The sequence below is a fragment of the Vollenhovia emeryi genome, unplaced genomic scaffold, assembly GCF_000949405.1.
Source record: "Vollenhovia emeryi isolate VEMERY1.0 unplaced genomic scaffold, V.emery_V1.0 DF939208.1, whole genome shotgun sequence".
Taxonomy (NCBI): Eukaryota; Metazoa; Arthropoda; class Insecta; order Hymenoptera; family Formicidae; genus Vollenhovia; species Vollenhovia emeryi.
The window spans coordinates 664,576-691,233 of record NW_011967158.1 but is presented as its reverse complement, the minus strand read 5'-3'; the positions used below and the strand labels follow the sequence as shown (position 1 = coordinate 691,233).

The following is a 26,658-nucleotide window of genomic DNA, read 5'->3' as shown; positions in this document are numbered from 1 at the left end:
TAGCGAATTGCCACTAAGGCCAGTTTATAATCAAAACTTTTTGAATACACTGTGTATTTAGCCAAAAAAATGATCCGCGCAGATGCTGTACAGATCATTTTACCGGCTATGAAATATTTCAAGAAATATTTCAGACGATTCTCAAATGTAAGAATTGACTGTAAACAAGCCTTAGTGTGCACTCAGTGCGCACTAGCGCAAGCAACCGAATTCGCTATAAATCCCGCTCGACAGGCGTGTTCCTCGCGACGATCCGTCGCGTACAACTCGCGAGGCCGAACCAGGGCTCGTTCGCCTTCGCGGCGGCGAACGAAAATTTCGTAACAATGACGGGGGCGACGTAATAACGTTCGTTCAACAAGTGGTTGTAAACGATAACGCAAAGGGTCGAATGCTAGCGGCAGCTATTTTCCGATCGAGAGATGGGAGCGGCGAAAAAGCCGCGGAAAAAGGAATGCAAATCTTGCGGCGGCTCAACAAGTGGCTACTCAAATTTTCAAAGCCAGCCGCGCACAATCGGACAGCCGGCTAATTGCGCGTTTGATAATCAGAGAGCCCGCCGGCGCGGGGCCGATAAAAACGGCGAATTAAACATCGGCGGAAGTTCCCTGGCTTTTTGCAAGACGCCGGCTGCGTCGCGCTGTCGCTCGCGAGAGGAGAAGGCGCGAGATCGCGTGAAAACGGCGTGAAACTTAACCGGGACGAAAGAAATCTCGTCGAGATATCACGTCCACGTCGTGAAACGTTGATCGAGGGGCGGGGAGGAGAATCAACCTCGGAATTCCAAAGCGATCTGTGCATCGCGTCCCGAGATTCGCGCTGTCGAGGCAGATACCGACCTTCGGCTTGTATAGCGCAACTTCCGCGACAGACGTCACCCGTGTGATATTAATCGAAGGGACAATTGCGGGAGATACGCCGGCCCGCGCCGAAGAGGAGAGAAAGCTAGAAACCAATCGCTGACACGAGCGCGATCGGCGCGGCCTATTTGGCCCATTTAGCAACACGGGCTGCGCGATCGTGTCGGGCGTGCGAGACATTAATGCGTTGCGACGTTTCGAACGTCACGCCTGTCGATCGGACTCGCCTGATTTCAACCTGAAAACGAACGTGATGTGCGCGCCGATAAAACGCTCTTTTTCCGCAGCCCGCGCCCCTCCAATCGGAATCACGGATGTCGCATTTGGAGACATGACGTGAAACGCGAGATCTCGCTTGCCCGGGGAAATGTTTAATCGCGCGAATATCTATAAGATACAATCGAGTTTACTAGCTCTTTATCGTAGTTTCGATAAGAGTCGCGTGGAAAGATCGATTTCTCGGCGAAAGAAAAGTGAATTACGCAAATTGAGTTTGCATAAAAATTTCTTTCCGCGTGTAAAATTCGCGTTGAATAATAAAAGAGTCGCGGCGATGATCGACTATACGAGTGCTCCTTCGAGGGAGAAAAAAATCTCCATGATGCACTTTTTCCTACGGGATCGCATCCGATAGAGTCGTCCTGGGAGGAGCGACGGAAAGAGCGATCGATAGCCAGATTGGAAACAAAAACTGGCACAAGAATCGTCATGCATTCCTCAGACTGTTCGCGACGTACTTATTTGGATCTGACCCAAATATCTTCCGGGGAGGGGGGGAAAAAAATAAAGAGCTACTGAATGCAGCCGCCGACGTTAGGTATGCTCGAATTATTTCAGTTTCAAGAATTCAGTGCAGCAACGGCGAGCGAACGAATCCAGGAATGAATTTAATTAAATCTTTCAACGCATTCCCCGGGAGCATCCTCGGAGAATGTTTACTCTTCGCGTAACAAGACGTCCGGGAACGATTCTCGATAAAGACATAGTACAACTAGTAGACGCACTCCGTTATTTGTTTGGTCTTACGTCGACCCTGCTGCGCATCCGTCATTTTCGTGGTCCAACCGAGGAAACGGTTATTGTGTGTGCGGTAGTGTAGCTCACAGACTTCTACAGGGTGTCACGCAATACCCGGCTCACCTCTTATTTACGGATAGAGCGAATTAGACTGATTGTAAGTTAAAAAGTCCTGTACCATTTTGCAATTTTCGCAAAGGTTAACGAGTTATTAATTATTCAAACTCGCTGTCTTAGCCCGGTGCACCGCCCAATTCAAGCGCGGGTTGCGCGAGCTGCGTGGTTGTTTATTATACGCCGTTGCCGTGTGTCATAAATAATTCCCCGCGCGCCTAGCAACACCGATCGCGGGACGGCCGCATCTCGTCGCGCGCTCGAACTGGGCGGTAGGCCGGGCTAAGACAGTGAGTTTTAATAATTAATAACTCGATAACTATTGCGAAAACTGCAAAATGGTAGAGGACTTTTCGACTTAGTCCGCCCTATCCGCAAATAAGAGGCGAGGCGGGTATTACATAACACCCTGTACACATCCATGTTAGGTCTGTCTGTCAGTGACACACCGATGCACGCATACTACTTTATTTACCTAACAACATGGCGGAACTCTTGCCTCACACTTCAGTTCGACGGTAGCAGTCTAGTAGTATATAGAAGTCTGTGGTGTAGCTTTGATAAGTACGTACGTACACACTCACACATGCGCTACTGGATTTGAATCAAAGACACGGCGGAATATCACGTGATCGGAACCGAAAGGATCAAAGGGCCGACAGAGAGTGGGGCACACTAATTGTAAGTTATATTATGATAAAGGCATTACTTTCTTTCTAGTAAAGCCGGCCCGCTTTCGAACAAAGCAAATCGGGACTCACCTCCGAAAGTTTGGTAAAATTGCGAGAGGTAGGTGAGAATGGACAATCGATCGGGCACCGTGCAGGCCGCCATGTCCTCGGCGTCCAGGAGAGCGGGGATCCCGAGGTGCTGCTCGGCCGTTCTGAAAGCCAGCTCGTTGTTTCTGTACACATCGTCCTTGTTCAGGCTGTTGAAGTCGCTGTAACAAAAAGCGAAGTGGGACGGCCTGAGTTTTTATCTTTCGCTAAGCAGTATTAATCTTCCACTATCGCCGGTCCACTTGGGCCGCGATCCCTCCGCCACGTTTATTCCGTCCGAAGGCCACTCGATAAAACGCGTCGAATGTGTAAAAAGGATTCCTTGAATAAATCAGATTGCTGATTATCCGTGGGCGTGTATGGTGAGAATCGCTTTTTTCATTAGGGCGAGTATAAATAACCGGCGCTGCTGAATATGTGAGTCGTAAGCGACGCGGTTAAAGTATGCCCGGTCTTTATTAAAGAAAGAACGGTCGCGCGAAATCCCGTCGCAATTATATCCCGGTTAATAAAACGAAAATGAGCAACGGATGTGACGCCGACTGCTGACGAACGAAGCGCGACTTGGAAATAAAAGCGAACCCGATCATTTTTTCAGGAGACTCCGCTGGGACTCCTTGTAATTATCTGACTTATTCAAAGTCGGAGCGCGGCGTGCGACAGGTCGGCGTGTCTCTGTATACCGTGATACGTGCGACGACGAAATACGTTCGGGGAAACTACGTAGGCGAGTTGCATCGGGAACGTCACGCAGTTAAATTTTCGCACGACTGAAAAGGTGCCGGCGAATGTGTAATTCATCTCGCACGTGGGCCACGGATCTGCCCCCGTTGCCGCGACAGGCCGTCCATCGAGACATGCATTATGTATGAGGGAACGGAGATGTAATGAAATGTTGATTAAACGGAAATAATCTAAATTAAGAAAAGCCGCGGGGCTCTCCGTTTCCGCGTGGGATCCTCCGCCCGCGCCTCCGGGCTGTCCGAAATGACTGATTGATAATCGGAGCCCAACGCTCTGCCGCGGCCGCCAATTGCGAATGAGCGCCCGGACTCGTCGAAACCAAATCGCGTTATTGCAAAATTTTCCCCGCGTCCCGCTCTCGAAAAATCAATTAGTGAATTATCACTGGAAACAGTGAATAGCCACTGATTTGCAGTTATAAGTATACCACTGAAATTTTCAAATCAGTGGCTATTCACTGTTTCCAGTGATAATTCACTAATTGATTTTTAGAGAGCGGGGAATCTATTCACGGACGGGCTCAAAGAGGTGACCCGCGGGATCAAAAGTCCTGAAAGGGGAGCTTAAGTCCTTGGAGGAAGCCGTAACCGGAAACCTTAGAATCCGAAAATGTAATATCGCGCTTTTATCTCGCCGGGCATATTTTCCGACTTTACGGCCGGTCATTACACACAAGATTACGGCGCGCAGCGGCTTCCTGTTTATTGCGCATTGATACCCCATTTTTTTTTTCGCGACTGTCTATACGTCCGTCTATACGACTGTCTGTCAGGCTACGAGTGCTCCACTTTTAGGTAAATCGATATGCACAGGCCGCATATTGCTCGGCGGTTGAAGTAATACTTGAAATTCTAGGTCGAAAGATGAGCACCTGTTCGATGCTCGAGTTCGGCTGCTCGATTGATAGCGCGATAGCGTTCCGCGCGGGACGCAAAACTTTTGTTACGATTTATGTAGAGCGTGAAATCGACCACGTCACGCGCGCGTTCTTCGCGGGCGCGCGTTGCGCACACGTCGGTAATTCCAGTATTGCGAAACCGCGTCGTGATTATCGAGGATCGAAGCGCCGTGAAATTCTGGGCGATACACGTCAAGGAGTTCGGCGCGATCGTTTCTCTCGGTCGCGTATGCGGCGAGAGCGCCGTCGATAATATACAACGGAGCGTCGTTTCCTCGCCAACAATTTCCTGCGGCAAACTCGTCGCGACTCGCGATAAATTCGGGATCTGATGGACGACGGGCGGTCGTCTGGGACGAGGTCACGATGAGTCAGAGTTCCACCAGACCGGTGCCACACCCATCCCTTTTATTCTCATCCTCCCCGTCCTTCTCATCTCCTGCTATCGCGGTCGCAAAAAAAATCTCCCCCACGCGAGTCGACTAGTCGTTTCGGCTCATTGGTGATATTTCATCCGCGCGCGCGCGCGCGCGCTAATCGCCGTATATCTCGCGAGACGCCAGTCGCGAAATGACGACGGGAGAAACGAGATCCGTTCTTGAGGAACGCGATGGAAATCTAGCGCGATGACGTTACACATCGGATGAGAAATCGCGCGACCGAACGAACGATATCCAACGCGAAGATGGCGGAGCTGCATATCGCGGCATCGACCGAGCATCTCTCTGAGCGCAATGTTGCGAGCGAGCGAAAGTTCAAGCCGCAACAGCTCCGCGTTATGCCCATAAATTCTCGCGTCTATCCTCTGCCCCCCGCGTTTTCACGCGCGCGTCCATAGAATTAACGTAACCCGACGAATTTCACCGAAGGCCCCAAAGGTCTCCTTCTTCGATCGGTTAGGCACACCTGTCGGTTTCACTTTCACTCGCGCCTCTCTCGTCAGAGATCGCCAAGATGTTCTCACGTGATACTCTTCCGGGTTATTCTTGCGCGGGCTCCTCGATTCAGCCGCGCTCGACAATAAAGGTCGGCCGCGTCGCGATCTCCCTTAATTTTCAATCGCTCCGTACGCAGGTACGTAGACAATAACCATCAAGAAGCATTATGCGCATCGCGACACGGGATCTCTTTGTCTTTCGTCGGAAGTTAAAATAACTCTCAAGTTCTGAAGTTCGCTTTGAGAGAACGAGGAAGGAAGCGAGGAAAGGAGAAAATTTCGTTTCAGCCGCGGGACGGAAGGTAATAAAAGAAAACTTCTCGCCGTTTTATTGCCTCCGCCGTTACGTCCGAGTAGATTTTGCCGGACTGACCGAGACAATAAGAGGAGGAGAAATGAAGAATAGCTTCGCAACGATCCTACGTTCGCGATAAAAAGCGAATTCCCTTCGTCGTGAGACCTTGACTATTGGAGCGAAGTTCTAAGAGGAATTCTCATACGAACAAACATCTTCACCTAGAAGAAGAACGGTCACTTTTCCTAAGGACGCCATTTTTTTTCAACGTGTAAATTTATACGCGTATGCCTTGCAATGACTTCAACCTTCAGAAAACAGTCTTCTCCATTCAATTATAAATATCGAAACATAAAGGCGTATATTGCGGCTATTAAGCCCCGAAAGTATCCAATTCTATCCCTGACGCAAAATCGAACGGGTAGAATAAAGCTGGATAAAAAGCCACGGCGAAGAGGCTTTTTGCAGAGAAACGGCAAAGAAAGGCTGGGATCTCTCGTTTCGACGGACAAGAGCGCATTCCTCTTAGAAACGTCACTTAATCTGTAACAGAACACATCTTGTCACGCTGTATCGGGATACAATGGGCGGTGATCCAATCCGCAGGCTCTTTCGCGGTTTATCCTCAACACGTTTCGCGTCGCAAATGATACGATTATTAAACTCGTTGAAGAATTAACTGCGTAAAACGAGCTACTCTCTTTACCGAATTTTTTGAAAATGCGTACGGAGCGGCACAAACATGTCATTCCTTCGTTACAGTATTGACCGGCCGCGATAATTATCAGATCTTTTCGACTAGCAAGAGATATTTATTTGGGCGGCCGCCAGGAAAGCTCGAGGCGTTATCGTTAGTCTTCATGAATAATTGAAGGCGAATCTCTACGATGTCCGCGCTGTTGTTTCACCTTTTTACGCCCGGTTTATTGATTATGCACCGAAAAGAATAATATATAATAACTATTGCAATGTACAACGGTGGAGAATGAAAAGTATACAATTGAACAGAGATGAAATGGCGCATGCGAAGGGTGGAGGCATCGGCGTAAACTGCCGCTACAGAGCCCAGCAATAACAACATGACAACGGAAAGGAAGTGAGCGAACACAGATACAGAATTTCGCCAAAATTCCCGAGAAAAGTTAGGGGAAAGGAAGTTGGAGGGGAAAGATTTCTTTTCGCGAGGGATCACTACGCAAATATGTAACGCTACCGATCACAAGCAGACCGAGTGTGCCTACTAAGCTTGAGCCTAGGTGGGTTTTTTTTATTTAATTAATTACGAATTCTGATTGGCCATCATTTGTTCAGTTTCTTCTCTCTCCCATCGTCCGATTGATAAAAAAAAATTGCAGTGGAAAGTTATGCGGAACAAATGATTCCACAGGAGACATATAACGATTAAGGGCGTATCCTCGGATAGTTGGGCACTACAGTGCGCCGCGTAATGATTTTCGGGTGAAAAAATATCGGGCAAGGAGACTAGGTCAAGATGCGAACCTTTTGCTTGCCGGGCGACCGCTCTTCTACCGAGGCTCGATATCGCTTGACTACTCTCTCGCCAAATAAAGTGAGAGACAATATGTTATCAGCGCGACAATGGCGAGCTCGTAGTCTCTCTGCTCGAACTGAGCAGTAATCCCCGCAGGTGCGGCAGAGGCAACGTCAGGGGGACCGGGCAAGGAGGCCGAGGGTTTCTCAAGATGGGCGCAACGCTCCTTCAGGAGCATCTCTATCAAGGAACGCTCGACATTAGGCTGGCGCTGAAGAGCCCTCTCGATCTCAGCTACCCTGGTGTCAAGATTCAATTTATGATCAATGCGATCGATCAGATCCAACCGCGATTCCAGTCCGGTGATCCTGGAATCCCAGGTTGACATGTTCGCCGTTGAACTATCGTTTAAATATCGAATACAATGTGGATTATGTTCTTGCGGCAGAGGGCGAGGGGTAAGTAAGTTTACCCATGACGGTATGCGCTCGGGAAGAGCGGAGGCAAAGCCATAACTTATAGAAGGCCAGAGGCCTACCATCGCAGCGAAACAAAGGATCATGTTCGAAAGCAGATACATGGTCTGTTCTTTAATAAAATGACACGTAAATCGAATGATTCCAGTTAATTTTTTAATAAAGATTTTAAAATGAACTTAAGGCCCGGTTTCACCAACATTTAACCTTAGCTTGACTGACCCTTAAAAAGAGACAAAGAGTGAGTTGCGCTAAGATTTAATGTTAAGCGACGTTGGTGTGAAACCGGGCCTAAGAAGTCAAAATATATTATTCCCACGCGAAGATCTTAAAGTACATGGCCACCGATATTGCATAACGCGACACAATTCCGCCTGCATTCCGTTATCACCTATAAAACACCGAGGCACATCCTCCGTGTGATGGGTGCAGGCTGCTGTTGCTTTATCGATCGTCAATTCACTGAACTTCTATTTTTAGAAGGACCTTCCTTCGTCGCCGAGCGCTGGCGACGCGAAATCCTGGGATTACTATCATCAAAAGGGGACAATCCCGTCGGAGATGCCTGGGGATCTCCGGATCTTTGCATCTTTAAGATCCCGAAAGATTCTCCGATACTTTAATAAGTCTACGAGCACTAACGCACTTGGACACGGAGGTCTGTGAATTTTTCTTGGCTACATCTTATTCCACCTGACACCTAGTCGTGCCAAGATGAAAGAATCGTGTCGAAATATTCATATCGAATAAAGAATCTCGTCGGCGAGAATCGACCAACTGCGTGCAATTAAGACGCGATACGGCCAAGTCGGACGACGAGACGCGTGAGGACTCGAGCTCTTCTGTTACTTAATTTGCGCATAATTAAGACGAAACGTAGCCAAGTCGGACGGCGAGACACGCAAACGCACACTCGGGGAGTTTTCTCTCTCTCTCTCTCTTAATTTACGAGACAATCGGCTTAACGAGGACAATTTGAAGCCGCGCCAAGAATCGAGCAATGTACGGATTAAATCGCACTTTTACGAACACGTACGATCGACCATTCGATCGTTCCCACGGAACATTACAGCTCGCGAAAGAGAGAGAGAGAGAGAGAGAGAGAGAGAGAAAGAGAGAACTGTTACAAAGTTGGTTCGATAAACGGCGGAAAAATGGTTTCGCGTCGTTATCCGTGTAATACGATATCTTTCCGAGATATTTACCGCGTTACAACGTCGATTACATACTCGCTATAAACTTACATGAGGTCCGGCCGAAAGTGATGAATCATGGCGCAGAAGGCGAGCCCGTCTCTCCAGGAGGTGGTCATGTTTTGCACGTTTACACCCGGATAACCGTCGGTTATCCGACGGCACCAAAGCTCCAGCGCCTTCGTGCCGCGTCTCTCGCCCATCGTTGCTTCCTTTTTTTTCCCCTCCTTTTACGCCTTGCGACAGACTTCCCCTGGCGGCCGCGAACACCTTTCTTTCACTCGGCCAGCTCCTCTATGGCCTCTATATCGTTAGCGCGATTTCTTCCAACGCTACTAGTTTGGCTTCTGAAAAAGAGAAACAAAATTCCCCGTGTATAGACTCGCAGCAACGTAACGCGCAATGTTATTCGTTGTGTACGTCCTAACGATCGGGACGTCAGGTGCGCGCCGAGATTAGTCCCCGACTACGCTCCCGTTACGTGTAAATAAATCCGAGATATTTTCCCAGGGATCTCTCGCGGAGACGCCTGCAGTGTCACGGTTGTCGCGGTTGGACGGCGTCAAAAAGAGGGGAAAGGAGAGGGATGAAAAAAGGAGGCGAAAAAGAAAAGCGGAGTGTCACCGCAAATCGGTGGCGCCGCACGGAATGATCGAGTGCGCGCGTTTTGTCGTAACGGGCCGCGGCGCCGCGCTCTCGAAAGCCGCCGTTAGGATAGCGAGGGGGGAAGAAGAAGAAAAAAAAAGATTGCCAGCTGTGTAAAAATCGCGGGCCGTTCCGTTGACAGTCCAGTACCGAATGACGTTTTGCGCAACGTGAAAGCAGGAGGCTGCGCCGCGCCGCGCCGCCGGGTCAAGCGTGAAACCGCGCGCGCGTGTTTTACGCGCGCCGCATTCATTAACCCTTCGTTTATTATTCCACGCGTCGCTTCCCTCTTGGTACGAAGAATCCGCGAACCGAGACAATTCCCCGAAATCGATGACAGAACACAGGAGGAGGAGGAGGAGGAGGAGGGGGGGAGGGAGAGGTGGGTATCGTAACAGTGCGGTTATGATATTTCGCGTGGCGATTAAAAATTCAGGAGCCGACGCTTTATGTAATGGGAAAGCCGGGTACGGCATAGAATATTTTATAAGTCTGAAAGAAATCGCACTGATACTCTATTTTCACCTTCTCCCGCGAATCGCCGGGCGGCGCGAGTCGATAAATGAGAGAAGGATGAGAAGGTGGCTTCCGAGAAATCCATTCAGGACCGTCTCCCCGCATCTCGCTCCGCGCGACGCTCAGATTAATGTCGGGGGCCTCTCCTTCTCGGTTTCAGCGCAAATACGAAAGCGGACCGGCGACACGTCCAAATGAGATTCGTAATTGCTTTAAAATGCAATAAAGCCGCGCCGTATAGTATTACGCATTACGCGCGATATCGCGCGAAAAACTGGAACGGATAGGTAGTTAACGGGAAAGTGCTCGGTCGATCCTCGCGTTTAGCCGCGAGTCCGACCGGTTTTACTGCTAAGCGCGGCCTCGTATCTGTAACAACGCCTGTCCAACTATCCCACGGGCCCTCTCTCGCGAGAGGGGGGGAAAAAAAACCGCCAATTTCCAGTTTTTGCCCGTGGTCTACGGCGAAACGCCCCTGGCTCGCGAATTCTGCCGCGTTTGTCGCGTGCAGATTCGCAGCGGCGAGGCAGCCGGTTCAGCAGCAACATTTTATTGTCAACGCACTTTTTCCACTCTTCGGAACTACGCGTCGGATTTCCACCGCTTTTGTGTCGATTCTTCTTTTTCCTTCCCCCCCCCCCCCCTCCCGACGATTCCGCGACACACTTGTCGCATCGGCTTTCACCGACAGGATAAAAATCATCACGTTTTATAGTCAGCTGGAAGCCATCCGAGTCTCAATGTCCGCTTTTCCGCTCTCGGCGGATGGGGGAGGGGGAGGAGGGGAAAAAACGAGGGAGCGAAGAGCTCTCTTCGACAAACGCTCGCGTGTCGGACGGTTTTGTATGAATTACGATGTAATCAGGTTCAGAAGCTTTAAAGTTTCCGTCGCGCTTCCCGACGCATCGACGTGTCCCGCCTTTCCATCCGCTTAGTCGTTAAGCCCCGCGATTGCAACGGTATCCCAGGCGTTGCGCACCGTGATTAATGGTCCAGCCATGAGTGAAACGTAAGTGCGCAGAAAATAAGTAAAAGTTACACGCGGCGAAGTAGTCGGCCTTGTTCACCGTTCGCCAACAGCCGTGGGGCTGTAAAGGCCGCATTACAGGTGAGACATCGTGAGACAGAGAGGGCGGATGTACCGGCGAAGCGAGGGCGACCAGCCCTGACGCCCGTTCTACACCTAGGGATGATCCTACTTGTGGCTCATCCGAGCGAGTAAATAAATGGACGGTTTATGGGCTCGGGTGCCATTTCTACCTATAGGAAGACGGTTGAAAATCACAGTGAAATGATACAAAAAGCCACGCTTGGTACGACAGTCGTACGCAAATGCCCGTGTAAACTTCTCCACTCGGATGAGCCACAAGCGGGATCATCCCTGGGTGTAGAACGGGCGCGTCAACGTACAATACAATACGAGCATTGTCTCCGCGACCGGTTTCCCTCGCGATCTTCACGAAAAATGACAATGACGTTGAAGATTCGTCTCTCATCTGGGAAGCTGATTGGCAAACGGATAATCGGCATCTTCCACCGGTGATATCGCGAGGCAGTCGACAAGTCTTCTACCAGCAGTTTTCTCAAGCCACTTGATCGTTAACGCCTGCGATAAGATCGCCGTGGAGAAAACCGGACGGGCGCGCGTGTTATTTATGAGCCATTCTAGGAAAATCAGGTGAGAATTAGCGGAAACAATTGGAGTGAAAGTAAAAAGTAAGATAAAAGCGAAAATTATTACAGGCGCGCGCGCGCAACGCCGAGATCGACCACTCACGTGGAGCGAGAGAACCCGAACGATTCGGCGCGGGGCATCGCTTTCGATTTAGCGCAACGTACCGCAACCGCGGCCGTACTTTCGCGAAAAGCTAATATTTAACCTACGATCACGTAGGCTGAAGAGAGTATCGAGCGTGTCCGCGGGGCTGAGCCTAAAGGCACGGCCTCTCGATATCAGAGAAGGGCTCGCCGCGGCGAGCCTTTCGAAAGACGTCGGCTGCCCGCGGAGCTCGGGCAAAAGTGAAGGTGCATCTATGTGTGGCCCGGCGAGCGAGCCGCGTACCCCGAGAGAGGAAGAGGGACGGAGGGAGGTCTCATGAAAGATTCATGCCGGCGAGGAGGACGGCCTGCGGCGTTGCCTGAGACACCTGCGGTAACCTCCGCCACGACAAGTTTCACAGGAGATTAGGATGTCCCCGATATTTTTACAGTTAGTCGCGTCCTGGAATTGAGGGACGGGCGTCGCGGGGTCACTTCCGACCGATACACCTATGGGGCGTCCTACGTACGTGCCTCGCTTTTATATACGTCTCGATCGACGACCGGGTGACACGCTTTAAGGATAACCGCCGGAGACGCTCCGTATGAAACGCAATTGACTTTCTCGCGCGAGATCTCTGAGCACACAAACGTCGCCTCTTAATTTCGCTCTACTTCTCGGACGTTCCCGTCACGTCGTTGCGCCGACTATCCGAAAGAACAAATCGGCGTCCCTCGAGCGTTCAAGGCTAATTATTATACATTTGTCGCGCGACAAATGTTTCAAGCGTTGTCGATTGGCGCTGCTGAACAGAAAATGCCCAGGTACTCGAGAATTTTGCTATCCCGCAGCCAGTCAGCATACTTGAAAAATTTGTCGTACACTGAGACAAATGTCCGACGAAAAATGTCGTCGGTTTTTTCAATCAAATTTCATCGGATGTATCCATCATTTTATCGGAAAACGTAATCGGAAAAACTATGCAATTGGTTTATGCGATGAAAATTTTTCTCCGCATAGAAAATTTCCAGGTACTCGAGAACTTTCATATCCCGCAGCCGATCAACACGCTTGAACAATTTGTCGTACGATAACATTTTTAAGCGTGTTGATTGGCTACAAGCTACACTGAGGAGAACGTCCGATTAAATTGTATACCCGATGAAAAATGTTATCGGTTTTTCAATCACATTTCATCGGACGAATCCATCATTTTATCGGAGAACGTAATCGGAAGAATTAACCATCGGAAAAACTATGCAATTGGTTTATGAAAAATTTTCCCCCGTGTAGAAAATTTCTAGGTACTCGAGAACTTTTCTATCCTGCAGCCGATCAACACGCTTGACAAATTTGTCGTACGACAAATGTAATATCAGCCTCAGGCTACAAGCCAGAAAATTTGTAGATATACTCGAGAACTTTCCTATCCTGCAGCCAAACAACTCGCTTGAAAAATTTGTCGTACGACAAGTGCAATGTCAACTTAAGGGCCTGAGCAGAATAGCTGTCTTGTATTCTTAAGTCACAAGACAGTTACTGTGCGTTACTTTAAGACGAAGGTTTAAAACACAAAACATTGTCTTCAGAGTTACAAGACGGCCATTCTGTTCAGGTCCTAATCGCTGCCGGGGCGTTGTTCGCGAGTTGGCGGCGGCAACGCGCCACGCAGGACAAGAAAGCTGGAAAAGCTTTCGTCTCGACAATCATTTGCCGCGCTACGCGGTCTCGAGTGACACTTGTCGCGACTCTCGCGAAGAAATGTCGAATACTGGACCCACTCTCGACTACTAAATCTCTTCTCCACTCTCGGGTGAAGAAGATTTATTGTCTGAAAATCCTTTGATAAGTCGACTTCCATCGAGAGAAAAGTCGGATAGGACGTTTTGAACATCTGAGTTTATTAGGATCCGGCTTGCGTACGTGCACGGTTAATTTGTTGATAATCTGGCACACGCGGGAGAGACGCTTAACATAGTTAACGCACGTGCGATAATGTTTACGCGTTAACGTACCTACGTGCACGCGATTAATTTCGCGGACACGATTCTGCTCTCCGAGCGAAGGGAGTCAGAGGGACTATTAGAAGGAATAGCGCCGAGAGACTTTCCAGCACACACGCCACTTGCCGCCATCTCCATGTCGTTAACGTCTACTTGCGCTAAATTACGTGGCTGGAGAAACCCGACATACAAATTCATTCAGTAAAACGCGCCAGAGAAAAGAAGAACGTGTCCGCGTCCCGACAAGAATCTAACGTGTATCTTTTTAAAAGGAATCCATGCAAGTTGATGAATATTTAGCGCTCGGGCCAATTATCCCTCGCACAATCTCGAGCCCGTTGATTTGCTTATCTTTTGCGTCGCGCGTCGCGGTACGATAGGCAACTCCGTAGAAATCCCTCGTTATCGCCGACCTCGCTCGCTGATAAACTCGCGCGTACGTTTGCGACAATTAAAGATCGCACTTTAACGAGCGCAATCGTCCAGATCGCAAAAAGCGGTCTAAGGCTCTCGCTTGAAAATACGGCCAGACGAAGAGGAGAGCCAGCCATCCGTAGCGCAGCCGGTAGGGTGATCTGTGAAATTTATTACCGCGTCGCGGGACGGACTAAACGACAGCATCGATCATGCATCGCGTCACACGGATACGTTATAACGAGACGTATGCCTCGTTATAATAAGAGAGGCTCTTATTGTATAATAAAAGGGGTCTCCCCCATTTTCATCCTCGTGTCCGTTTTATTGACGATTCATGGCGAGCGCGGGTTCGTCTCAAAGCAGAACCGAAACTGATCAATCCCGTGAAGACCCACCACGTGAAAAACGGGAGAAAACCCATGGGAGAGGTGCTTCAACGGCCCAAGATTAGCGCGGATGTAGACCGCGGTTAAGTGCGCCCTCATAAAGCCTCGGAACGCGTGATCGTTAGATTTAACGATATGGATACAAAGTCGCGGACGTAACGGAACGGCGTAACGCGCGCCGCAAATTCCGGAGCGGCTTTACGGCGGGCGGTGCTTTCGCGAAAGGCGTACAAAGCGCGGCCGTTTCCATTTTCCCCGCGGAATCCACGGGGAAAAAAATCTTACCGCGAGTCCCGAGGATCGCGCGAGAGGCTTCGACCTTGCGAGAACGAGGCAACGCGCGCGGCACCATTGTTCGCCGAGATCACTTTTCCCTGTATCGTAAAAGAAAAGCGATCGCGCATCCTCGCGGACCGAGAGGTCGTAGAAAGGAATGTACGGCGACGGACAGAATGGGTCGCGACACTTAATTTTTAATGGGTTTGGGAACCGTGCTTTTAGATTCAGGGTTACGTTCCAAAATCTTCTCCCCCGAGGAATAATTTACTTCGACGGCCATTCCGAAACCATTTTCAGCGTTTCCGATCTATTTCTCGAGTGAAAGTTTCCTCAGATAGAATGTCTTTGAACGTAAACCTGAATCTAACTGTGCGTTCCTACGGAAAAATTAACCATCGCAAGCACTAATTGGTTTGTTCGAGGGAAAGTTTTCTCAGTGTGCTACGATAATATTGTAGAAATGTTCAAAGTGCCTCGCATGTTCGCAGATGTCGAATATGCAGATACGCTGTATGTTTAGGGCTTCCGCGATGGTGGGTTCTACTGCTGCTGTTGAAGAATACCGTCGACGCTCCCGTCGCTTATGATCCGTAAAAAATGTATCGCTTGAACAATAAACATTAGAAATAGTACGTGGTATTTCTTTCTTGTCAGCAATTTCGCAACTGTACGTTCAAGTAGCTCTATCTCGGAAACAGTGGGGAATGGGACATAGATTCATACGAACATTTTTACTTAAAACGACCGATTCTATCACCTCCCAGAATATTGACCTCTCCTCACGGGACACCCTGTGTAGAACACATTTTCCATGGACAATGGAACCGTGCACGTATGTATATGTATATGCCAAGCGCATAAATACACCGATACGTGGAGAAATTGACACGGGCAGGCGTCAGCGACGCCTAGCGTACGACTTAACGTTGCGGTGCGCGCGACTCGGCGAAGGCGCGCTTGCCAAAAAGGGCGCAGAGGTCTCGAGGGGGCCGAAATGATTGCGAGGGGCAATCGAGCACGTCGGTGGGAACGCCAGTCTTTCCTTCCAGGAAGGTAATTTCAAGTTGGCGGGTAGGTGGTCACGCGATTGCGTCTTACACGTGGAAGAGCCGCGGATGGCGGAGCGAGCTCAAAGCGAACCGATCCTGCGCATCGGGCCCGAGTTAAAGACTACCTGTCCGAAAGCCGGCGTTGTCGAGAAGTCTCTGGCTCTCTCGGCCGAGGTCTACCCTTCCCCTGAAAATCCGCCCATCGGCCCGGCGCGATCGAAGGAGGCCCTCGAGACCGAGGATACGTCGCCTCGTATCGCTCTTGCCCATAAAGAGGCTGTTTATCAACGACTACTTTTAGAAGCGGTGACTCACACGGTCCACGCAGACGCGCCGAACCTGTCCATCGGCCACGCACAAACCGCAGGGAGCCACCGGCTCCGCGCGCGCGCGCGCGGCCTTTTATCTCTCATTTCCGCCGAACCGGGGTTTCCTCGTCGTTTTGCTCGCACAAACGAGCCTTAGACGGGTTTTTAGTCGGCGTGACTCACCTTCTTCTCCGCTCGTCCCGACGTAGCACAACGAGATTCGGCCGGTCACCGTGAAAAGACTCCCCGCCGGAGGTAGTACACTTAACTCGTCACGTTCCTTCACGGCGCCTCTCCAGACGTGTAGGCGCATACTATTATAGGAAAAGAGGGTTCGACCGAAGAAAGGAAAGCCGATCCGAGAGGATCCTCGACGCAACGATCGGGAGAACACCGTGCGGTGCGTCCAGGTCAAAAACCCTAGGCTCGACAGGGAGATTTATTTCGCGGCAATTTCGCACGCGCGAACGCGACCAGATGGGGTGTCCGTCCGCCGGCTGGTTTATTTGTCGCGAGGCGAGGACGGCGACCTCGTTTGTGCGAGCGACGCGCGCGGGTAATCTCTAGCCAGGGACGATATACAACGCTCCTCGGCATAGCGCACGTATGAATATGTATGGAACATCGTATAATGGGACCGATACTCTGCGCGGAATTGCCCGTGTCTCTCCTTCCCTCGCGCGCGATAAGATTTATCTCCCCCCTCCCCCCCGTAGAAAAATCGATTGCGCCCAACTGCCCGCTAATGGATTTATCAGTAAGGGAAATTCTGCCGGGAATACGAGAGTGTACAGCGGTCCCGGAGGGACGAGTCACTTAGGGCATCCATTACCGTGTAGGAATGGAGATTGCCGTGTTGACGCCTCGCTAGCAAATAGGCGAGGAGGAAACTACGCGCGCGCGCGCGCCCCTCGTCCGGTCAACGAAAAGGAAAAAGGAATCGGGAATCGTGGGGCTGTGACGCGGCTGCATGTAGAAAAAACCGGTATATTTAGTGGTCTCAAACGCAAGGTCGTGGCGAGGAGCCGGGGCTGAGACTTGAGCGAGCACGTCCGAGGCGAACAATATTCGGCGGTGCGCCTCTCTATCTTTATTTCTTCTTTCTCTCGCGTGCACCTACACGCGCGCGCGCGCGCGCGCGTATATACGCGTGAACCGAGGATACCGTGGGAACGGGCCCCGGCATAACAGGTAGTAAGACAGTCGCGTCTCTCTTTTTTTCTCTCTCTCTCTCTCTCTCTCTTTCTCCTTCCTCTTTCCACCGTGCTTCATCACGCAGCCCGGCGCGCATCCGCGCGCGTAGCGCCGACCTTCATTGAATTTTTCTGCATATTCTTCTTATTAGCAGTAATCTCGTCGTTGAAATTCGAATACTCGCGATCCGGTCGGTCTCGGGAACGAGCGAGCGCGTAGGCGCGGGATGCGAGACAGGAGACTCGATACGCTCTCTCGCTCCTTCTCTCTTCGTCTCTGTATGCAAGAGCACGAGCCGAGAAACGCGTAAACATGGTTGCGATAAAGCGATTCCGGTTGTACACACAGTGACATAATCGCGCGCAAACTCGCGCAAACACAAAGGCGCCGAGGATGCGCGCCGCGAGAGACCGAGTAAAATCGAACGTGTGTCGTTAAAAATTGAAGCGCGTTTGGTTCCAACGCGCTCCAGGACACCTCCCCTCGCCGCCCGCCCCTCCCTCCCACCCTCCCTCCCGCCGAGTTACGCGTTCGCGAGGTCCGTTACTCACCTTACGTCACTGCGCGATCAACTCCGCTCCTTTCTTCCGGCCCCTTTCTCTCTCTCTCTCTCTCTCTCTCTCTCTTTTCTGCTCGTACGTCGTCCACGTCCACGAGCACCGCCGTTACGCCATTTAGACTCGCTCCGGGGTTCCTCCACTAGTTGAATGTAAAACTGACAGTCGCGACCGCGGGCGCAGCTTGCTCCGGCCCGACGTGTCGCGTGCGTGTGTACGCGGGCGGGCGCGCGCGCGCTCGCGCGCGTATCGAGACGCCTCGCAAACCGCACACACGGGGGGGACAACCGTCCCTAACCTCAACCTCAACCTCAACCTCGGCGCCCCGCGACGTTCGTGACGTGACAGGGTCCGCGCTTACGTTTCCACGTTCGGGCGCACGCGGGTCTGTCGCGCCCACGGTAGCGCGGGGTGACGTGCACGGCTTCCGCGCGAGAGCGAAGCGATAACCGACGTCGGTGTGTACGTTGGATGCGCGCGTAACGTCGCGTTCACGGCGCGCGCGCGGTGCTGCGACTGAGACGCCGCGCGCGGCGTCCACGGTTTTAACGCGACCGGACGGCGCCGTCCTCGTCGCACGCGCGCCCGCTCTCGCTCGCACCCGCCGAGAGAGTGCCCTACCCGGCGGGGACTCGCCGCGTTTAGAGATTATAATATAGCGAATTCGACCGCTCGCACTGGTGCGCACCGAGGCCAGGGGCTCGATTCTTGAATTTATTCAAAGGAGAAACGTATGCGAAAATTCGGCTCTTACAGAAAAGTTGCAAGTTGATTGGCTACTCGCATGGCTTTAACCAATAGACTTTCAACTTTTCTGTCAGAGCAGAGTTTTCGTATACGTTTCTTCTTCGAATGAATTCAAGAATCGGGCCCCAGTTTGTAGTCAACTTTTATACCTAACTTTGTCTCAAATACACGTTCAAGGAGTATTTAGCCAAAAATTGATCCGCGTGGATGCTATACAGTTTTACACTGAGAAAAAGGCAACGGTCGATATTACTAAGTATGTTATTCGTTAACAGTATTTCTTTAATTCAAATACCCATGTTTCTCAATTAAACGCACATCATTTATTCGAATGCGTATATTTTTTAATTAACAAGCGTTCGGCGTGCATTAACAAAGGCAGCCCGTGACTGCGGCATATAGTCGAGTCAAGAAATATTTTCTTGACTCAGCAGTTCTCTTTTCTCGGCGTACCGGCTACGAAATACTTGGGGAAATACTTAAGACGACTTCTCAGGTATAAGAATTGACTGTAAACAAGCCTTAAGGGTGCACTCGGTGCGCACTACTGCAAGCAACCGAATTCGCTAGTTAGATACATTCTCGTTTTGCCGACGCGCGCCCGCCAGCTCTATCAGGCGTTATCGGCCTCTGCACCGACGCAGGTGTAGAGCAAGTTGGACGCTGATAGTCGCCGAGCTCGCATTCTGCCCTTTGTCCACGAAGCCCTTCGTCGAACTCCCGAAGGCCTCAGCAGAATCCCAGATAGCACAAGACACTCCTATCAACATTTCAAGAATATTCCTCGAGAATATTTGGAATATTCCCCGTGGGTCATTCTTATATATCTATCTTATGTTCGTGGAACATTCGACTGGCACTACCATAAATCTTTTTCAAATGTAAATAGAATAATTTATCGAGTATAGCGCGTCGGTTATGTATGGTAGATCACTGCAGGTTTCACTGCCTTTTGCATAAGTGTGTCCACACGATAAACAATGTGCGATACATACACTGAAAAAAATTTCTGGTTGAATATGGACGAATCAGATAATTCCTTTAGGATTTACCAGAATTCCTTTAGGATTTACTAGAATTTCTGTAGGATTTACCAGAATTTCTGTAGGATTACAGGAATTCTGGTAAATCCTAAAGGAATTCTGGTAAATCCTAAAGGAATTATCTGATTCGTCCATATTCAACCAGAAATTTTTTTCAGTGTAAACTCGATGGATGTTAAAAACTTATTCCGAACGAATATTCCAAAGACATTCTCGGCGAATATTCTAAAAACGTTCCTCTTTGTTATGAATGTACGACTTCTAATTGTAATGATCTATATATATTTATAGAATATTCGATTGGGATATTCTGAAATTAAGAATGTTTGCGCACCCGAGGAATATTCATAGAACTATGTGTCTGGGAATGGCTGACTTGTGATCTCAAGCGTTTAGTAAAATATTTATCTATTATTAACAGTCGTACGGCAAAATGGTCACTGTCGCGCGTTTACATTTGCACGTTTATACGTTTGCAAACGCGTATGTATTTAAGCCCCCCCCCCCCAGGACACAATGCAGTCATTGTGTTTGAAACAAAGACTCGCGCAAAACATTGCCTTAAGAGTATCAAGACGTGTAAAGCAATTTGGACGTTCTACGTCATTTCTCCGCGAATCCCTTCGTCAAACTCCCGAAGGCCTCGACAGAATGGCCGACTTGCGATCTCGAGGCAGTGTTTATTATTTCAAGTATTTATCTATTATTAATAGCCGTGCGGCAAAATCGCAGACCTCTATGCACCACTGCTGAAAAGTGAGGCAAGAGTTCCGCCATGTCTTGTTAGATAAACGGTGCCTGTCAGCAACACACCGATGCACACACACCGTAGCAACTCGAAGGTGGCAGTCCCGCAGTACAGAGAAGTCTGTGGGCAAAATGGTTACTTTCGTATGTTTATTCGTTTGCGATCGTGCGTCAGGGTGTTCCAGGAAGAAGGGTCAACATTCTGGGAGGTGATAGTATCGGTCATTTTAAGCGAACGTGTTCATGTGAATCCCATTGTTCCGAATCCCCGCTGTTTCCGAGATAGAGCTATTTGAACGTACAGTTGCGAAGTTACTGACACGAAAGAAATGCTGCGTCACAATTTCTAATAATTTATTGTTCAAGTGACACATCTTTGCAGGTCATAATAAATTTTCGAAAATTCCACCGTTGACAACGGTGCATTTTTCAACTCTTGTGTGCGATTGCACTTTCGACATTTGCGAATATGCGCGGCATTTTGAACATTTCCACAATGCTATCAGCGCAACAGTCGTGCGAGAGTAAATTCCCGCAGACGTTTATGAGGTTGAATGAAGGCTGACGTGTACAGAAAACGAGTAAATACACGGAGACACTCAAGTAGCTCTATCACGGAAACAGTGGGGAATGGGACGTATATTCGTACGAGCATTTTCGCTTAAAACGACCGATACCAGCACCTCCCAGAATATTGACCTTTCCTCCTGGGACACCCTGTATATTTAAGCCCCGAGACACCGGACAGTTATTGCGCGTCACTTGAAACAAAGACTCGCGCGTAACACATTGTCTTAAAAGTATCAAGACGGCTTGTTCTGCTAAGGCTCTTCGTTCCGACCCAACGGATTCGCGGGAATACTTCATTATCGGCGGAAATCAGAAACCGCGATAGCCCGCATATGACTATGTACGGTCTCCGATGCACGCTCGTGTTTCGCGCGTTATCTCATTACACGGAGGAATACGCGATATGTATATTCCCGTTGCTCGTCACCTCTCGGACGGATGACGCAACGCGCTCCACTTCTGGCTACGCGCATTAAAACGTTAATGTAACACGTGATGTCACGAATTCTGACCTGGCACCCGCGGAGCGTACGTCCCTCAGCTCCGGGCGTAAATTCCCAAAAGGACGAGCGACGCTTTTGTGCCCGCACAAAATCCTGGGCGAGAGCTCGTTACGCTGGGGCAGCGCGTCTCAGCCAGGTGTTACGGACGTACGCCACAATGCCCTTGAATCGACAAAAGATAGAGAGAACGGCCCCGTTTCTTTCGCAGGGGTCCCTTTCGAGGGAGCGCGCAGAAGAAAAGCCGGCGACTCCGGCCCGTTTCGCGCGAGGCTTCGATTAAATCACTTTCGCCATCGTCGATTACGTTTGCGCGTGCAGGTAAGCTCGCAAGGAGTCAACGGTATCAGCGGGCATCTAATCTGAATTCTGCGATCTTGAGCGTCCGATCGAGTTCACCTCGCGCGACTGCGACTCGTTTGACGCGGTATGTCGAGCGTGGGTCGTAGAGTTGGTCGTTGTAAATCGCTTACGCGACGGGCGATAAAATCCCGAGCCCATTGGAACGCGCGTGCCGGTCAGTCGTCGATCCCTCGCGTTTCGTCACTCGTGGTAATAGATGATCGTACGGCCGGCCGTTCAGCACGCGGATTAACGGCGTCGGCTGCGAAATAACGCAATAACAATCGATCTCGCGCGGCTCCAATTTGCCAACGCGACCGGTGTATCCTTCGGAATCGCGCGCGCGTCCTTCCTCGCACAAGGCGCGTCACGGTTTTCGACTCGCTCCTCAAGCGCACCGTCAAACGCACTCGAAGATCGAGCCCGCGATTCGTGGCTCGAGACAGCTCGACATTCGTAATTCGCTGCTCGCGTTCCGTCGAGTTTTCGAGTTTTTAAAGCGAGATAATTTCACGCTACGGCTCGATTTTCGTCCCCAAAAACTTTAAAGAGCGTCAAATTCACGAGCAGGGCGCATTTCATCGACCAAATTGAGTGAGGCTTATTGTCGCCAGTGGTAATTAACACGGGGAATTTCTTTTGAAAATCGACCAAACTAGCATAAAAAGTGATATACATTTAAATCACAATGGTTCGACCTCTTTATTGTGTCCTTTTCAAGTGCAATCTAATGTTGACGGAACGAATTAATTTTATGCCGAAACAGAACGAGTTGATGTGGCAGCAAATTCATAATGTCATATATGTCTCGGTAGTCACTGGATTTTTAATAGCGATGTCAATTTCTAAAATTTTCGAGCGGCAACCGTACGTTAGCGGACCTCGAATAAAACAGTTTTAACAACATCAAGTTTGGTCGACTGTATCTAGCAATTTTAACGTTTAAGACTCGCTACGTTTCGACCATGGGTTTTGGTCCTTTTCAAGCGAACTGGCTGCACATAGTAAGAAATCTTTTGGATTATTACACAGATAAAGTGTATACATACAACACAGTCCGAGATATTAAGGCCCGGTTTCACCAGACGTCGCTTAACTTTAATCTTGGTTTAATTTTTGTTTGCCTCTTTCTAAAGTAACAGTTGGGAAAAGGCAAAGAACGAATTAAGCTAAGCTTAAAGTTGAACAACGTTGGTGAAACCGAGCCTAAGTCAGTTAAAAGAAATTACAGTTGTTAGAGGATATTACCTGAGATTAAAACGGTTTTATTCAGTCAACATTAGATTGTACTTGAAAAGGACCCGATAAAGAGGTCGAAACGTCGTGACTTGAATATATGTCACTTTTTATGCCAGCTTGGTCGATTTTGAAGAGAATTTTCCCATAATGATCGAGCACGTTGTTTGAAATTGACGCCAATTCGCCGGTCTTCTTGGCGAGATGAAAGAGCGCGAGTCGCCAGGAACCCGCGCGTGGTCTGCCGTCGGCTCGAGAGATCGCTAAATCATACGAGAGACCTCTCACCCGGGCGCGATCGATAAAAGCCGCTCTATGCCGCTCTAATTCCCGCTACCGGGTGCTGCTCTTCCGAGGCCCCACGGCGATTCCCCTCCCCGGTTTTCTCGCCGCTCCTCGTAAGGAAGCGGACAACCTTTGATGCCCGGATCGGGCGCTCGATCCCGCCGCGATTTCTTTTGCGGGCCAGCTTTCGTTTCACCGTAGTCCTACGTGACGCACGGTGACCCCGTCGATCGCGTTTCACCGTGAAACGCGCGGCGATTGTCGTCGCGCGACCGTGATCGGCGGCAGCGCCGCGCTGCTAGAGGCGCGTTCGCCCGACGTGAAATCGAAACGAGGTCAATTAGCTTCCCGGACAGGATAACAAGGTTAACGCGAGAACGTCGCTACGCGGAAATTCACCGTGATTTATCGTACCGCGAATAGCGTCTTTCGACGATAAGCCGCATGCATATGAGCCGTTGTACGCCGCACGCGACGGAAGGAAAGCGGGCGCGCGCGATCGAGAGCGGGGCCGGCGCGCGCGCGCGCTCGCGCGACGCGAGGCGATTTTTAAAATCGCCGCGGCTCGCAACGAACAAACAGAAAAGACGAAACGAGTGAAAACGACGTGCGCCAAGCGAGAGGAACCGGGAGTCCCGTTTTCCCTGGGAAAACGGGGAGCTACCGAGCAACGGCGCCCCAGATTTCGACGCGATGGCCGAGCCGCGCGCGCGAAAGCGTCCCATTGTCGCGCACGTGTGGGAGCCCTAGGGCTCGGAACGTTCGCGCGCACGTAATTCCTCGCAATTGCTTGGATATTCCGTCCGTAATTTCGTCCATTTGTCGACGCTTATTAGGTCCGCGACCACTTAACCCCACCGCCAGCGACTGCGACGTTAATTACGCTTGTTCCCGGGCGGCCCGCGCCGTCGTTGACGGATGCGCCCGTCGTAATTGCGCTCCCTCTTGGAAACGCGACCGGCAGCACCTTTGGGCAAAATAACGGGAGAGAACGGCGAGCGAATTCGCTAATTCGATCGCTCGCCGTCGGAGCCATTCGATTCGCCGCTATCCGCGTAAATCGATTACACGTATTCGTGCGCTCGGACGTTCTAATTCCTACTTCCCGCAGCTATTTCGGACTCTAACGGGCTCTATGCTCATTCCCAACCACGGCGTACGGTTCTGATATCGTATCGATTCTGTGTTAAGGCGTAGATGAAATTTTAAGGATTCCGGATCTGTAGAGTCATCCAGGTATTAAACTTACTTTCGAGCAAGAACATCTGGAGCGACTGAGTTTCTCGAACGGGAGAGATACGATGTTCTTATAATGAATCATAAAAAAAAGTTTGCTTCTCCCCGCATTACATCGGCTTAGAGAAAATTAAATGGACCAACTTGATCGTGCCCCGACAAGATTCGAAAGTGCATAAATACATCGGGTGCATTAAAAAGGAATCGCCGATAAGAGTAATTAACCAGACGGATAACAAGTTTCCAGTTGAGCGGATTCATTAATATCCGGTCGTCGCCAATCGAAACGATTTCTTTAATTATTATCTCACGTGCATATATAGGGTGCCGCGAGGCGATCCATTTCCCGATTGCGCATCTTCGAAGCCCCGTCGCTCGAAGGATTAATAATAATTACAGATAATGACAATAGCGATGATCCGAAAGGCAACGGTCGGCTCAAGTATTTCCCCCGTTTCTTCATATTTCCGAGACAAAATGTCGCGAACGGCGCATAAAGACGAATAATCGAGTGAAAACTGACGTCGTTAAATTTGCAAACGCGTCGCGGCGATTCGTTAACACGCACACAGTGGTGCGCGCATACAAAAAGATCATATATTCTATATTACATTGTCTGCACGTGTCGGAAGAACACGTGCCAGACGAACGAAACGTGATTACAAAACTAATTCGTCTGGAATAATTTGCCGATGGAAATTCAATGGAAAAGTACAGCTTCTTCATTAACGACTAAGCTTCCCTTTATATAACGCTATTGTAATTTGATACAACAGACCGCCTCCCTCTCATAACATTATGATAATGAAAACTTCCTTCGAACAATATTAGCCTAAAAATCTGTCTGCTCCTTAGTTTGCAGTTAGAAAAACGCGGTGCAAATTAACATAATAAGAACACAAAGCGAAGAGAAAACAGTGAAGAAAAGTATAAGATTCGAGATATCTCATTCAAGAGTCGCAATGTTTCGCTCGGCTAAGAACGAGTTAAATAATTTGGGGAAAGCTTCTCTGCTTTCTTGCTAAATACGTGACGCCGTCGTCTAAGATTGATAGAAGTTGACAATTGTCTGATCTTAATCTCTCTCTCTTTTGGAAAACTTTAAATACTGTCCGATGCATTTTGGAAACTACGAAAACTTGTTATAATATTTGAAAATTTCACTGATCAACTCCCTCCACGCGTACGTCCCCGTTTAGCTCTGTCTCTCCGCCTTCTCTCTTCACCAAATTGTCAGAATCGAGTGAGTCGCACCTGATAATAATGTACGAATGAAATTTGAGGGGGGCGCGAGAGGCCGTTCGTATCTTCTTCTTCACGAAATCCTTCAAAGGCGAAAGGCCTTCGCGTTCCTTGGAATTCGACCGACGAGACTCGAGGTATTGTTAGCACATAACTTCTAAAAGGTCAAAAGAGACGAGCGGAAACGTCGGCAGAATCGATAGTAAAAGGCAACGCGGGTCTCCGTAGCGCGGCTTTCTTACTCTATTGTAATTGCGCTAAAAGTCACTGCGTCTTCCACGTTATTATAATCCTGCGAACGACAAGTGAATTAACCCAGCGCTGCGATACGCCCGCAATGCTCGCGCCGCTCCGGATGAAGTTTCGCCCATCCCCTCTAATTTCAAACAAACACCTAATTGACTCGGAACCTTGGCTTTAAATAAATGAGAACCGATCGCGCCGTACATTATTGATAATAACTCGGTACTTCCCGCAACGGGGCTGAGTCTTAATTAAATTTCTGCGCGTGAATCATAAGCGTGCAAGCGCTGGCTTATCGATGGCGACGTTAATAGAATGCACTCTGCACGTAAGAAAATGGCGACGACTAAAGACCGAGAAATACGAGCGGACACTGTCGGCGGCGCGGATCTGATAAGGCTAATCGTGGCGAAACGAAAAGCCTCGAATAAATCGGCCTCGGGTGCCAGGCTCGCGTACGGCTATAGTGCGATAGATAAAGACATGCATTATACCGCCGAGCGCGTCTCTAGCTTGCGAAAGTTGGGGTACTTGCAGACCTCTCTTTGG

The 26,658-nt window shown here is 49.8% G+C and overlaps 2 protein-coding genes across 2 annotated transcripts in view; both read right to left on the bottom strand.

Moving 5' to 3' along the window:
- LOC105561353 (MICAL-like protein 1) overlaps window positions 1-18,444 on the bottom strand; it is a 32,851-nt gene extending 14,407 nt beyond the window's left edge. Inside the window, exons 1-3 of the mRNA XM_012011252.1 lie at window positions 17,913-18,444; window positions 8,857-9,152; window positions 2,753-2,931 (exon numbers count right to left, since the gene is read on the bottom strand). Of these exons, the coding sequence (XP_011866642.1) occupies window positions 2,753-2,931; window positions 8,857-9,008 (331 nt within the window). The 5' untranslated portion in view covers window positions 9,009-9,152; window positions 17,913-18,444. The remainder of the gene's footprint in view (window positions 1-2,752; window positions 2,932-8,856; window positions 9,153-17,912) is intronic.
- The window catches only part of LOC105561354, a 26,362-nt gene continuing 6,744 nt past the window's right edge, over window positions 7,041-26,658 (bottom strand). The window contains exon 2 of the mRNA XM_012011255.1: window positions 7,041-7,765. Coding sequence (XP_011866645.1) covers window positions 7,195-7,716 — 522 coding nt within the window. The 5' untranslated portion in view covers window positions 7,717-7,765 and the 3' untranslated portion in view covers window positions 7,041-7,194. The remainder of the gene's footprint in view (window positions 7,766-26,658) is intronic.